This window comes from Aureococcus anophagefferens (genome assembly GCF_000186865.1).
Source record: "Aureococcus anophagefferens unplaced genomic scaffold AURANscaffold_21, whole genome shotgun sequence".
Classification (NCBI taxonomy): domain Eukaryota; class Pelagophyceae; order Pelagomonadales; family Pelagomonadaceae; genus Aureococcus; species Aureococcus anophagefferens.
The window spans coordinates 377,102-390,110 of NW_008705581.1; the positions used below are offsets into that span (position 1 = coordinate 377,102).

Sequence of the window (13,009 nt, forward strand, 5' to 3'; positions counted from 1 at the left end):
CTGGAGGAAGGTGCACTTCTTCCCGATCTGCTCCGGGCCGTAGCCCGTCTGGTTCCGGAACCCGGGCTCGTTGATGGCCACCAGCGGGATCCCGGGCACCCGCATGTCCGACACGACGACGCCGACGTCCTCGAGCGACGACGCGACCCCCGAGAACATGTCCAGCCAGTACCGCTCGTCGCTCGTCTCCGTCGACACGCCGTGGGCGCACGTGTGGAGGTGCGTCTCGAGGCCCTTGAGCTCGGAATGGCGCACGTGCTCGACGATGGAGCGGCCCGTCTCGGAGCGGAGGACGCGCGGGAGGAGGTCCGCGGCGAGGAACTTGGTCGACACGTCGAGGCCCCAGGCGACCTCCTTGCGGATCGGCTCCCAGGCCGTCTCGTCGATGTCGCCGATGACGATCTCCGTCCGCGTGCAGTAGAAGATCGGGTTGTGCCGCATGCGGAGATGGAGCTTGCGCAGCTGCTTCTTCGACGCCTTGCTCTCGAGGTCGTCCCGCAGGACGTCGGCCGCCTCCCGAGCGAACTGGACGTGCGTCTGCGTGAGGGGCGAGCCGTGCTCGGCCGCAAAGTCCGCGAGCATCTTGCCCATCGCCGCGTCCTGCACGAGTCCTCGCACCGTGTCCTCCGAGGCCTCGGCGGACGCGAGCCACCGGATCCGCGTGAGAGCGAACACTGTCGCGCTCCAGGAAGACTCGATCTTCGGCGTCGCAATAGCAGCAGAGGGTTGAGAAACCAAAGCGCCGTTGGCGCCGCCGTCGGTCCGGGCGGCGAGGAGGCCGCGGTCGCGCGCGACCTTGGCGCTGCGGAGGTTGAGCTTCTTCGGGAGCATCTGGAGGAGCTTGTTGAGCTGCTGGAGCTTGGCCGGGCTGTTGTCCTTCTCGACCTCGAACTGGACGCCGATCGTGTACCGGTAGACGTCGTCCGCGTCGTAGACGGGCCGCATGGAGAGGAGGTTCTTGAACTTGTCGCCCGACTTGCGGTAGTTCGTGAGGAGCACGTGGCAGTCCTCGCCCTTGCAGAGCGTCTCCTGGATGACCTGGATCGACTCTGGCTCCGTGTCGGGGCCCTGGAGGAAGCGGCAGTTCCGCCCGACGGCCTCCTCGCGCGGGTACTCGGTCACGCGGCAGAACTCGGGGTTCACGTAGACCATCGGCGCGCCGGGGATCGTCATGTCGCTCACGACGATGCACGCGGGCCAGGTCTCAGCAAATGTGATGAACGACGACAGCCACTCGTCGGCGTCCTGGGGCGCCATGGAGCCCATCTTCTCGAGGTTGTCCGCGAGGGCCGCGTCCGTCGCCGACTTGCCACCTCCGCTCTGCCTCATTTCTTGCATAGCCTTGGAGCAAAAGTCCGTCTTCAGGAAGCGGGGGAACGCGTCGAAGGCCAGGCTCGAGAGGGTCCGCTCGGCTTCTTTTTCTACGGCTTTCATCACGGCCCGCCCCGTCAGAGAATTCCCTTTTTGTTGCGCGGAGGCCCAGAGCCGTTGCGTCGCCTTCGTGCGCTGCTGCTGGCCGATGCCGTCGCCGACCTCCGCGAGGTAGAGCTCGTGGAGCTCCTCCGCCTTCTTCTCCTTCGCCGCGGCGTCGTCTGTAGCGCGCATGTCGAGGACGTCGACGTAGAACGCGAGCTCCGCGTCCGCTTGCTCCGTCTCGAGGAACTTGCGGAACGCGTCGCGGAAGGGTCCGGGGGCCGCGATCAGCGACCGCAGCGACGTGAGCGAGTCGGCGAGCCACATCTGCTGGGCGAGGACCTTCTGCTTCGACGACCGCTTGAGCCTCGTGCCCTTGATGTGCTTCGACTTCTTGGCGTGTTTGGGTTCGACGAACGTCGCCGGGGCGGCGACGTCGGAATCGAAGGACGGCGTCAGGTATGTGATCTTCTCGCCGGACTTGTTCAGGGGCACAACGGTGACGTCACGGACCGAGGAGACGACCTCCTCCGTGTGGTCCGTGCGGAACCGCTTGCCGCCCATGCCCTCGGGGAGGACGCGGCCGACGTCCGACATCGCGCGGAGGCGCGAGACGAGCCGGTCCACGGGCACCGACGCGTCCGTCAGGTCCACCTGGGCTCCGACGCAGTAGCTGTACTTGTCCCAGGCGTCGAAGACGGGCTTGAGCGTCAGCAGGCACTGGAACGACTCCCCGTCGCGCTTGTAGTTCGGCAGCTTGACGACGAGCGACTCGCCGCCCCGCAGGGCGTCGACGATCTCCTCGATGAGGTACGTCGGCGTCTCCGCGCCCTGGAGGAAGCTGCACTTCTGCCCGACCATGTCCTTCCCGTAGCCCGTCGTCGCCTCGAAGCCCTCGTTGATGAGGCAGAGCGGGATCCCCGGGACGCGCATGTCCGACACGACGAGCCCGACGTCGGCCATGCTCGCGCTCATCGCGTCGACCATGCCGAGCCAGAACGTGCCGCTCCGCGCATCGAGGCCCAGAGCGCTCGTCGACAGCAGGGGCGCCTCGTCCTCCTCCGGCGGAGGCGCCGACCGCTCCCGCTCGCGGAACGCGAGCACCGCGCGCGCTCCCTCCTCGGAGTCGAGGAAGGGGCGGAGGCAGCACTCGCCGACGATGTCCTGCCAGCGCGCCGACCACTGCTTGACGTCCTTGAGGATCGGGGCCCAGTCCGTCGTGTCGATGTCTCCGATGACTATCTCCGTCGTCGTGCAGTAGAAGAGCGGATTCTGCCACATCCGCATGAACAGCTTCCGCGCCAACTTGTCCCGGCGGCGGCCCTTGACCCGCGACAGCGCGTCCGCGTCCTGGAGGAACTTGACCGCGCACAGGCCCAGGGGCGACTTACTCGCGGCAAACCGCTCGAGCGCGGCCGCGCTCTCCGGGTCGCTCACGAGGCCGCGCACGGCCTCCGCGGGCTTCGAGAGCCACTTGAGCTTCGTCGTCGCGAACATGGACGCCACGCAGTGCTCCTCCGTCATCTCCACCGCCCGGGTCTCCTCGACCTCGACCTTGCGAGTGCCCCCGCGCACCGGCAGCTTCTTCGGCAGCATGCGCAGCAGCTTGTCCAGCTGGCCGAGCCGCATGGGCAAGTTGTCGTCCTCGATGACCTCGAACTGGACGCCGATCACGAACCGGTAGACGTCGTCCGCATCCAGCACCGGCCGCATGGAGAGGAGGTTCTTGAACTTCTCGCCCGACTTGCGATAGTTCGTCAGGAGCACGTGGCAGTCCTCGCACTTGCCCAGGGTGCGCTGGATGACGCCGATGGACTCCGGCTCCGTGTCGGGGCCCTGGAGGAAGCGGCAGTTCCTTCCGACGGCCTCGGCCGTCGTGTACTCGGTCACGCGGCAGAACTCGGGGTTCACGTAGACCATCGGCGCGCCGGGGATCGTCATGTCGCTCACGACGATGCACGCGGGCCAGGTCTCGGCGATCTGCGTGAAGGCGCTCAGCCACTCGTCCGCGTCGCGGACCTTGGCGAGGTCCGGGCCCGCCAAGGACGCGCCGAGCGACTTGGCGTAGCTGCTCTGCACGAAACGAGGGAAGCTGTCGACGACGAGCATCTTGAACGTGTTCTGCGCCTCCTTCTGGACGGCCACGTACGCGTCGGTCTTCGACTTGACGCTCCCCTTCTTCGCGCCGTCCCACAGCGTCGACGTCGCCTTGGTGCGGTCTTGCTGGCCGATGCCGCGCGACCCCTTTTTCGGGGGAGCCGCGCCCATGTACGTGTCCAACAGTCGCTGCGCCTCGCTGGCCTGCTGGTTCGGGGCCAGCTTGACGAGCTTCTGCGCCTCGAGGTAGAAGTCGAGGGCCTGCTCGTTGTACTCGCTCGCGAGGAACGACTTGAACGCGGCCCGCGCGTCCTCGCGGCCGAGCAGGACGCGCATCGACCGGTCCGCGTCCGTGAGCCACGCGCTCTTGTTCAGCTTCCGAAGCGCGCTCGCGTGCTTTTCGCCAAGCTTCTTCCCGTACATGTCGCGATTCTCGCCGGTTGCTGTTTCGACTGTTTCTCTGACAGCAGCGCGGACATCCGCGTCGACCGGAGCGTCGACCGGGGGCGGCGACGGCAGCGCCAAGGCCGACGTGTCGCCGCTCGCGCTGAGGGCCATGACGCCGCGCTGCATGTCCGCCTCGGAACGGCACAAGATGCTCGACGGCAGCAGCTGGAGCAGGAGCTCGAGCGTCTTGAGCTGCGCGCAGACGTCGCTCGGGCGGCCCGTCATGTCGACCTGGGCGCCGACCTGGTAGAGGTACTCGCCGTTGGCGCCGAAGACAGGGTGCAGCGCCAGGTAGCACTGGAACGCCGACCCGTCCTTCTTCACGTTCGTCAGCTTCACCGCGAGGCCCTTGCACTCGCGCAGCGCGTCCACGATCTCGTCGATGAGGTACTGCTCCGTCTCGGGGCCCTGGAGGAAGGTGCACTTCTTCCCGATCTGCTCCGGGCCGTAGCCCGTCTGGTTCCGGAACCCGGGCTCGTTGATGGCCACCAGCGGGATCCCGGGCACCCGCATGTCCGACACGACGACGCCGACGTCCTCGAGCGACGACGCGACCCCCGAGAACATGTCCAGCCAGTACCGCTCGTCGCTCGTCTCCGTCGACACGCCGTGGGCGCAAGTATGAATGACCTGCGTCTCATGTATTTGCTCTTGTCGGCGCACGTGCTCGACGATGGAGCGGCCCGTCTCGGAGCGGAGGACGCGCGGGAGGAGGTCCGCGGCGAGGAACTTGGTCGACACGTCGAGGCCCCAGGCGACCTCCTTGCGGATCGGCTCCCAGGCCGTCTCGTCGATGTCGCCGATGACGATCTCCGTCCGCGTGCAGTAGAAGATCGGGTTGTGCCGCATGCGGAGATGGAGCTTGCGCAGCTGCTTCTTCGACGCCTTGCTCTCGAGGTCGTCCCGCAGGACGTCGGCCGCCTCCCGAGCGAACTGGACGTGCGTCTGCGTGAGGGGCGAGCCGTGCTCGGCCGCGAAGTCCGCGAGCATCTTCCCCATCGCCGCGTCCTGCACGAGTCCTCGCACAGTCGCCACGGCGGACGCGAGCCACCGGATCCGCGTGAGGGCAAAGATTGAAGCTGCCCACTCCGACTCGTCTTTCCTTCCATGTCTTCGCTCTTCCTTTTCAGCAACAAGAGCTCCATTGGCGCCGCCGTCGGTCCGGGCGGCGAGGCGGCCGCGATCGCGCGCGACCTTGGCGCTGCGGAGGTTGAGCTTCTTCGGGAGCATCTGGAGGAGCTTGTTGAGCTGCTGGAGCTTGGCCGGGCTGTTGTCCTTCTCGACCTCGAACTGGACGCCGATCGTGTACCGGTAGACGTCGTCCGCGTCGTAGACGGGCCGCATGGAGAGGAGGTTCTTGAACTTGTCGCCCGACTTGCGGTAGTTCGTGAGGAGCACGTGGCAGTCCTCGCCCTTGCAGAGCGTCTCCTGGATGACCTGGATGGACTCCGGCTCCGTGTCGGGGCCCTGGAGGAAGCGGCAGTTCCGCCCGACGGCCTCCTCGCGCGGGTACTCGGTCACGCGGCAGAACTCGGGGTTCACGTAGACCATCGGCGCGCCGGGGATCGTCATGTCGCTCACGACGATGCACGCGGGCCAGGTCTCGGCGAAGGAGATGAACGACGACAGCCACTCGTCGGCGTCCTGGGGCGCCATGGAGCCCATCTTCTCGAGGTTGTCCGCGAGGGCCGCGTCCGTCGCCGACTTGCCGCCGCTCTTCTTCATGGCCTTCATGGCCTTGGAGCAGAGATCCGTCTTCAGGAACCGGGGGAACGCGTCGAAGGCGAGGCTCTGGAGCGTCCGCTCGGCCTCCTTCTCCACGGTGCGCCGCACGCTGCCGGACGCGGCGTTGCCCTTCTTCCGCGCGGTCGCCCAGAGGCGCTGCGTCGCCTTCGTGCGCTGCTGCTGGCCGATGCCGTCGCCGACGTCGGCGAGGTAGAGCTCGTGGAGCTCGTCGGCCTTGTCGTCGGCGTCGCCGGCGTCGTCCAGGGCGCGCATGGCGAGGACGCCGACGTAGAAGTCGAGCTCGGCGTCGGCGCGGTCCGCTGCGAGGAAGGCGCGGAACGCGTCGCGGAAGGGCCCCGGGGCCGCGAGCAGCGACCGCAGCGACGTCAGCGAGTCGGCGAGCCACATCTGGCGGGCCAGGGCCTGCTCCGCGGGCAGCGCCGCGCCCTTCATCGTCCGGCTCTTCTTCACCCGGGGGGCAGCCCCGGCGTCCCGCGCCGGGGACCGCGCGGGCCCCATGGCGGCGGCGCCGCCGCTCGTCGAACGCCCGCCGGTCGGCCGGCTCGGGGGCAGCGCTGTCGGTCCGCAGCGATGCCTCGGAGGCGGGCGATGGAGTTGTTCGACGGGCACGGCAACCGACCGTCGAGGCTTCGATGGGGATCCCGTCCTCATGAAGCTCTGAGCCGAGGACGTCATCGCTACGGCAACCGACGACCTCAAGGTTTCTGCGTCGGCACATAAAAAAGATGCGGCTTTTTCAAGGGCAGCCTCACGATCCGTGCGTTTGGGCACCGCCCAAAAAGATACGAGGCGACGTTGCCGAGGATGGCTTCGACACCAAAGGATCGCTTCGTCGAGCAGATCACAGCACATCAACAAAATATGGCCTCGAAACTCGCGCTCGCCCTCTGCCTCTCCGGCGCGGCCGCCTACGTGGCGCCCGTGACGCGGTCGTCGTCCAGCGCCCTCAACGGCGGCAAGGAGGACCTCCTCGCCCTCGCCGACAGCCTCCCGGGCCCGGGCACGTCCTTCTGGGATCCCCTGGGCCTCGCGGACCAGGACTACGCCCTCGGCAACGTCGACGCCACGGTGGGCAACGACGCCACGGTGGCCTTCCTGCGCCACGCGGAGATCAAGCACGGCCGCGTCGCCATGGCCGCGTTCCTCGGCTTCATCGCGCAGTCGACGCCGCTCGTCGCGGGCGAGCACACGTTCGCGCCGTACCGGGGCTACGTGGCCAACGTGTCGCCCCAGGAGCAGTGGGCGAACATCCCCCTCCTGGGCAAGCTCCAGATCTTCATCGCCATCGGCATGCTCGAGTCCTACGGCGAGGGCGCGGGCGACGACTCCTACGTGCACTACATGAAGGGCGGCGTGCCGGGCTACTACCCCGAGATCCGCGGCAAGAACAACGGCCAGCTCGTGCTCAACCTCTACGACCCCTTCAACTTCGGCATGCGCGACCGGTCCGCGGAGAAGCGCGCGCGCGGCCTCAAGTCGGAGATCCTCAACGGCCGCGCGGCCATGTTCGGCATCTTCGGCTTCATCGCCGAGTCCAAGGTCCCGGGCTCCGTGCCCCTCCTCTCGTCCATCCCGACCTTCCCCCACTCCGACATCAACACCATGATCCCCTTCTCCGGCGACTTCACGCTCCTCCCGCAATAGGCGACGGTCGTCGACGCGAGGGCCCGCGGCCGCCGCTCCGGCCGGCGCCGTCGACGCGCGACGCGGACCTCGCTCGATGGACGCTCCTACGTAAGGCGCAGCTGGTGTCACTTGCTCCGGGGCGCGGCTGCGGCCGTGGCGCCGCCGACCGGCGACGACTCGGGCCCGGGGGCTCCGACCGCGCCGCGGTCGACGAGCCGCGGTGGTCGCTCGGCGGGGACGGTCTCGCCCGTCCCCGGAGACTTGCCATCGACTGCAGTAAGACCGCAGCCGCCCCCGTCGACGTCGTCTCGCGAACCCCCGGCGGAGCGTGGGCCGGTTGATGAATCAATTGGACGACCCGGCTCGGTGATGTGATTCCGAGTCGCTGAGCTCACACCACAAACCACTCGAATGCTGGCAGCCCAAACCACACACCATTGTGGCTGAGAACGCGCGCCGAACGTGCTGCTGCCGTCTCGCGGCCCCCAAACCACACATCAATTGTCGATTTTTGATGCCTCCAAACCACACACCATTCGTTTTCAACAGTCTCAAACCACACACCAAACATCAACGATCCGGGCCTTAATTGGGGCAGCTATGGGGCTGCAGCGCGCCGGCGCCGTCGCCGCGGGCCTGCTCGTCGCGCTGCTCTGCGTGCGCGTCCAGCGCCGGGAGGCGGCGCGCGACGGCCGCGACCTCGCGCGGACGCGCTTCGAGGCGGGCCTCCTCGAGAAGCAGCTCACCTTCGCCCAGCTCGAGCTCTCGGAGCACCGCGCGCGCCACGAGCGCGACATGCGCCAGGCGGCCATCGAGGCCGCGGCGGAGCTGAGCGCGCGGAGCTCGGCGCCCGCGGCGCCGGTCGCGCCGGTCGCACCCGCGGCGCCGGCCGCGGCGCCGGCCGCGGCCGCGCGCGCGGCGCCGGCCGCGCCGCCGCCGCCGCCGCGGCCCGCGAACGGCACGGCGCGGCCGCTGCCCTACCTGCGGGACCCGGCGAGCAGCGCCCCCCGCCGGACCATCCGCGTCGTCGTCTACAACAAGATCAAGGGCTACCTCGACTGGCTGCGGCCCGACTTTGTGACGGACGCGCGGAGCAAGTGCTCGACGGAGTGCGTCTTCAGCGAGGGCCGGCGGGGCCTCGACCGGGCGCACGGCGTCCTCTTCCACGCCAAGACGCACAGCGCCGCGGACTTCCCCGCGAAGAAGCCGAAGAACGCCAAGTACATGCTCGTGAGCCTCGAGCAGGAGAAGTACGCGCCGCTCCTCCGCAACAAGAACTACGTCCGGCGCTTCGACTACGTCATGACGTACGACCTGGACAGCACGCTGCCCATGATCTCCATCCACCCGCACTGGGACGCGCCCCACTACTTCGAGCCGGCCAAGGGGCTGCCCTGGGGCCAGCGCGACGACGCCGTCGCCGCGTTCGTGTCCAACTGCAAGAACGCGGGCGCGGAGGAGCGGCTGCGCCTCCTGGCCGCGCTGAACCGGTCCTACCCGGTCCACTCCTACGGCAAGTGCCTCCACAACATCGACGAGCCGAAGCTCAAAAAGGGCGAGAACCGCGGCGACGCGAAGCGGAAGCTCCTCGCGCGCTACAAGTTCGCGTTGGCCTTCGAGAACGCGATCGTCAAGGACTACGTGTCGGAGAAGGTCTACGACGCGATCTTAGCCGGCGCGCTGCCGCTCTACCGCGGCGCGGAGCGCGTCGACCGGCTCATGCCCGGAGGCGGCGCGGTCCTCAAGTTCTCCGACTTCGGCGACGACGTCGCGGAGCTCGCCGCGCGGCTCCGGGTTTTGGCCCGGGACCGGGCCGCCTACGACGCGCACTTCGCCTGGCGGTCGCCGGGCCGGGACACGCCCGCCGCGCGCGCGGCCTTCCAGAAGACCCTCGACATGACGGCCTACAAGTACACCGCGCTCTGCCGCATCTGCGCGAAGCTCGACGCGGACCTCGCCTAAGTTGCTTAGCGCGTCTCACTTGGCCGCGGCCGCGGCCTCGACGGCGGCGAGGAGCTCCGGGAGCGACGCGCCCGCCGCCATGGCGTCGTCCGCGGCGTCGACGAGGGACGCGTCCCGCCGCGCGCGGCTCCCGAAGAGGACGCTGTAGGCGTTGAGCACGCCGCGCCGCGTCGCCGCCTGCTGCTCCGCGGGCGTGAGGCGCGGCTCGACGCGGTCGAAGAGGCGCTGGAGGTTCGCGAAGTCGTCCTGGGCGCCCTTGGCCTCGCCGAACGCGTCGCATTCCGCCACGGCGCCGGCGAGCGCGACGCACGCGAGGCGTTCCGCGTCGTCGCGGCTCTTCGGGCCCGGGCCGTCGTAGAACTCGACGGCGTCGTCGGCGTAGGCGGCGACGGGCAGGCCTAACGCGTAGCCGGCAACCAGGTGCGCGGCCTCGTGGCGGCGGCGCCGCGGCGCCGTGTTCTCCTTCGCCTGCTTCGTCGCGCCGTAGACGGCGAGAATCACGCCGGGGCTCGAACTGCCCACCCCTAGAAAGATGATGGGCAGCACGGCGAAGATATACGTGAAAGCCGCGCCGAGGTTGCCGCCGATCAGCGCGCCGCTGCCGACCGCGAGGATCGCCGACGTCACGAAGACGAACGCCGTGATCTGCAACAGTTCGTCGTTGCCGACCTCCTCCTGCGCGAGGAGGTCCTTGGCGCCGTTGATGCCCGTCGCGGCGCGCACGCGCGCCTCCGTCGGCACCTCGGCGCCCGCGGCCACGAGCTCCCGCGACGCCCACGCCGGCGCCTTGCCGTCGGCCTTCAAGCTGCCGAGCGTCGCGAGGAACGCGTCGCGCGTCGCCGCGGCGGGCGCGAACTCGGAAGCAGAGGCTGCGACGGCCGCGACGACCGGCGGCGGCGCGGCCGTGGCGGCGCCGGCCTCGAGGGCCGAGATCTCGGCGCGCAGCTGCGCCGCCTCCGAGAGCAGGTCGTCGCTGTTGGACCTGCGCCGCAGGGACCGGCGCAGGGACGTCGCGGGGCGCAGGGGCCGCAGCGGCGTGGCCGGCGCCAGGAGGAGCAGGCAGAGGACGGCGCGCGTGGCCATCGTGCTTCACGCTCTGTGTCAGCAGCAACCGGAAGGCAACGAGGCGACACCATGCGATGTTGAAGACACAGCGACAGCCTATAATCTTACACGTCGATGCCCCGCGGGTCGTAGGCGTCGGCGGCGTCGGGCTCGTTGCGCGCCGCGCGCGGCGCCGCCTTGCGCGCCGCGACGTGGCGGAGCTGGGCCTCGCGGTAGACCTCGGAGGCGCCGCCCATGCGCGCGAGGATCGTCGCGGTCCGCGGCGCCGGCCGGCGCGGCGGCGCCTTGGGCGGGTCCGGCGTGAAGCCCCAGACGTCGGACTCGAAGGGGAGCAGCAGGCCCGGCCGCGCGCGCCGGGCCTCGGCGGGCTCGGCGCGCGCGAGGCCGCGGCCGCGCGCGGCCTCCATCTGCAGCTGCTGGTAGAGCGTCGAGCCGCGGGCGAGCTTCGTGGGCAGCGAGTCGAAGGGCCGGGCGCCGCCGGGCCGGATCGGGCGGCGCTGGACGATCGTCGACGGCCGCGGCGCGGGCGGCGCGGGCGCCGCGCGGCGCGCGGCCGCGCGCGGCGCGGCGTGGAGCGACTCGAGGATGGGCGCGGGCGTGCGCACCTCCTCGGCGGTCATGCCGCGCTGGAACGACCCCGTGATCGCCGCGGGCCGCCGCGGCGCGCGGCCGCCGAGCGCGCGGGCCTTGGCCTCGCGGCTCCGCAGGCTCCGCTCCCGGAGCCGCGCGGCGCGCTCCTCCTGCGACAGCTGCTCTGGTAATTCTGCCGCCGCCGCGAGCGTCCGCTCCCGGAGCCGCGCGGCGCGCTCGAGGGGCGTCGGCGCGCCCGGCGGCTCCGGCGCCTCCATCGCCGCCGCGAGCGTCCGCTCGCGGATCCGCGCCGCGCGCGCCTCGGGCGTCAGCGCCCCCGGCGCCTCCTCGAGCGGGGCGGGCGCCGGCGCCGGCGCCGGGCGCGTCGCGGGCCGCCGGCTCGCTAGGCGCTTCGCGTCCGCGTCCGCGCGGAGCGCCTTCGTCGTCGCCGTCTGCGCGACGTCGCGCAGCTGGTGCACCTCGATCTGCATGCGCCGCTTGAGCCGCTCGGCCTTGGCCGCGTCGGCGGCGAGGGCCGTGACGTTCGCGCGCGCGCGCGCCAGTTCCCGGCGCGTGGCCGCGTGCGCGCCCTCCAGATCCCGGTAGGCCACCCTGAGCGCGTCGAGCTCGTGGCGCAGGGCCGCGAGCGTCGCCCGGAGCGCGAGCTGCTCGTCGGCGGAGGGGGGGGGCGTCGCCTCGGCCGCCGCGCGCAGCACGGTCGACGCGTCGAGCTCGGCGCGGCGCGGCGGCCGCGCCGCGCGCGCGCCTTGCCGGCCGAAGAGGCCCCGGGTCTTCGGCGGCGCGGCCGCCGGGGCCGCCGCCTTGGGCGAGATGAAGGAACTCCGGTCCCGCTTGCCGAGCGAACCCTTCAACCCGCGGAAGGGGGAGAGGGCCGCGGCGCTGAGGATGACCGCCAGGCGGAGGACGCGGCGCATTTTCTTTCCGTCGTGGGTCCCTCGGGCTTATCGCGTGGATGCACTTGTCACGGCGGGGTGGGTTGATGTCGCCCCGCGACGCGAAACAGTGAACGCGAAGGCCCAAATTCTCGGATTGTGGGTGGGTGGCTTGCCGTTCAACCGCGTGTTTTGAAAAAAAAAAATGGACGCCATCCGAAGTAGGCGTCGAAGGACTCCGCCCTCGCACCGGCACGACGCCGTTAAACGCCGCCCAGCTCCAAAAAAAAAAAAAACACATGCCTACTCCCCGTCGTCGTCGTAGTAGCGCCGCTTCCAGGCCGCGTCGTCGCGCATGCTCATGAGGACGAGCGTGCCGCGCGCGCCGCTCGCGAGGGGCTCGACGCGGTGGTAGGCGTCGCCGACGTGGACGACGCCGCGGCCCGGCGCGTGCGCGTGCGTCGCGGCCTCGACGCCGCGGCCGCCCGGCTCCGGCGTGCCCGGGCGGCCCGCCGCGTCGCGCGCGTACGTGAGGTCCGCGCCCCGCCAGGGCCCGCCGACGGCGACGGCGAGGGTCAGGTCGCTGTCGTCCTGGTGCATGCGGTGCACGCGGCCGCCGTCGGCCGCGGGCGCGCGCGCCGCGTAGCGAAGCGTGTAGGCGCGGCCGCGCGGCGCGAGCGGCGCGGCGGAGAAGAGCCGGCCGAGCGCCGGCAGCGCGCGGTCCCGGAGCGCGCCGGCGACGGCCGACGTGGCGGGCCGCGCCGCGTCCGGCAGCGCGCCCCGCGCGGGCGCCGCGGAGGGGGTCGGCGGGCCGCCGAAGAGCTCGGCGGCGACGGCGGCGGCGGCCGCGTCCGAGAGCAGGGGCAGGCTCCGGGCGAGGCCCGCGTCGAGCACGGGCGCCGCGAGCGCGTCGAGGCTGTCGTCGGCCAGCGCCGCCGCCAGCGCCGGGTCGAGCACGAGGGCGTCGACGGCGGACGCGCCGGCGCGCGACGCCTCCGCCAGCCGCGCGCAGAAGTCGTCGGCGATGCGGCGCGCGTCGGCGTCGCAGCGCGCGGCCTTATCGCCTTCCATGGCGGCGTCGGCGATGCGGCGCGCGTCGGCGTCGCAGCGCGCGGCCTTATCGCCTTCCATGGCGTCGTCGGCGCGCGCGACGAGAGACGTCATCTCCGGGCGGCCATAGCTCGGCAAAT

The 13,009-nt window shown here is 70.8% G+C and overlaps 4 protein-coding genes across 4 annotated transcripts; 1 reads left to right on the forward strand and 3 right to left on the reverse strand.

Annotated features, from left to right (window-relative positions):
* Positions 1-882: 882 nt before the first annotated feature.
* On the reverse strand, positions 883-1,257 carry AURANDRAFT_30588 (hypothetical protein; the record flags this gene model as incomplete). Its single annotated transcript, XM_009041506.1, has 1 exon — positions 883-1,257. A coding segment is annotated over one exon (375 nt), but the record flags the coding sequence as incomplete, so codon positions are not given.
* A 1,815-nt stretch (positions 1,258-3,072) lies between these two features.
* On the reverse strand, positions 3,073-3,354 carry AURANDRAFT_30609 (hypothetical protein; the record flags this gene model as incomplete). The annotated part of the gene is made up of 1 exon (XM_009041505.1): positions 3,073-3,354. A coding segment is annotated over one exon (282 nt), but the record flags the coding sequence as incomplete, so codon positions are not given.
* Positions 3,355-6,564: 3,210 nt separating this feature from the next.
* LHC30 (putative plastid light harvesting protein) lies at positions 6,565-7,411 on the forward strand (the record flags this gene model as incomplete). The annotated part of the gene is made up of 1 exon (XM_009041441.1): positions 6,565-7,411. The coding sequence occupies one exon, from the start codon at positions 6,565-6,567 to the stop codon at positions 7,345-7,347; it is 783 nt and encodes a 260-aa protein (XP_009039689.1).
* Positions 7,412-9,282: 1,871 nt separating this feature from the next.
* On the reverse strand, positions 9,283-13,002 carry AURANDRAFT_72206 (hypothetical protein; the record flags this gene model as incomplete). Its single annotated transcript, XM_009041504.1, has 3 exons — positions 9,283-10,273; positions 10,465-11,826; positions 12,127-13,002. 3 exons carry the CDS (start codon positions 12,981-12,983, stop codon positions 9,307-9,309), a joined length of 3,186 nt encoding a protein of 1,061 aa, XP_009039752.1.
* Positions 13,003-13,009: the final 7 nt, after the last annotated feature.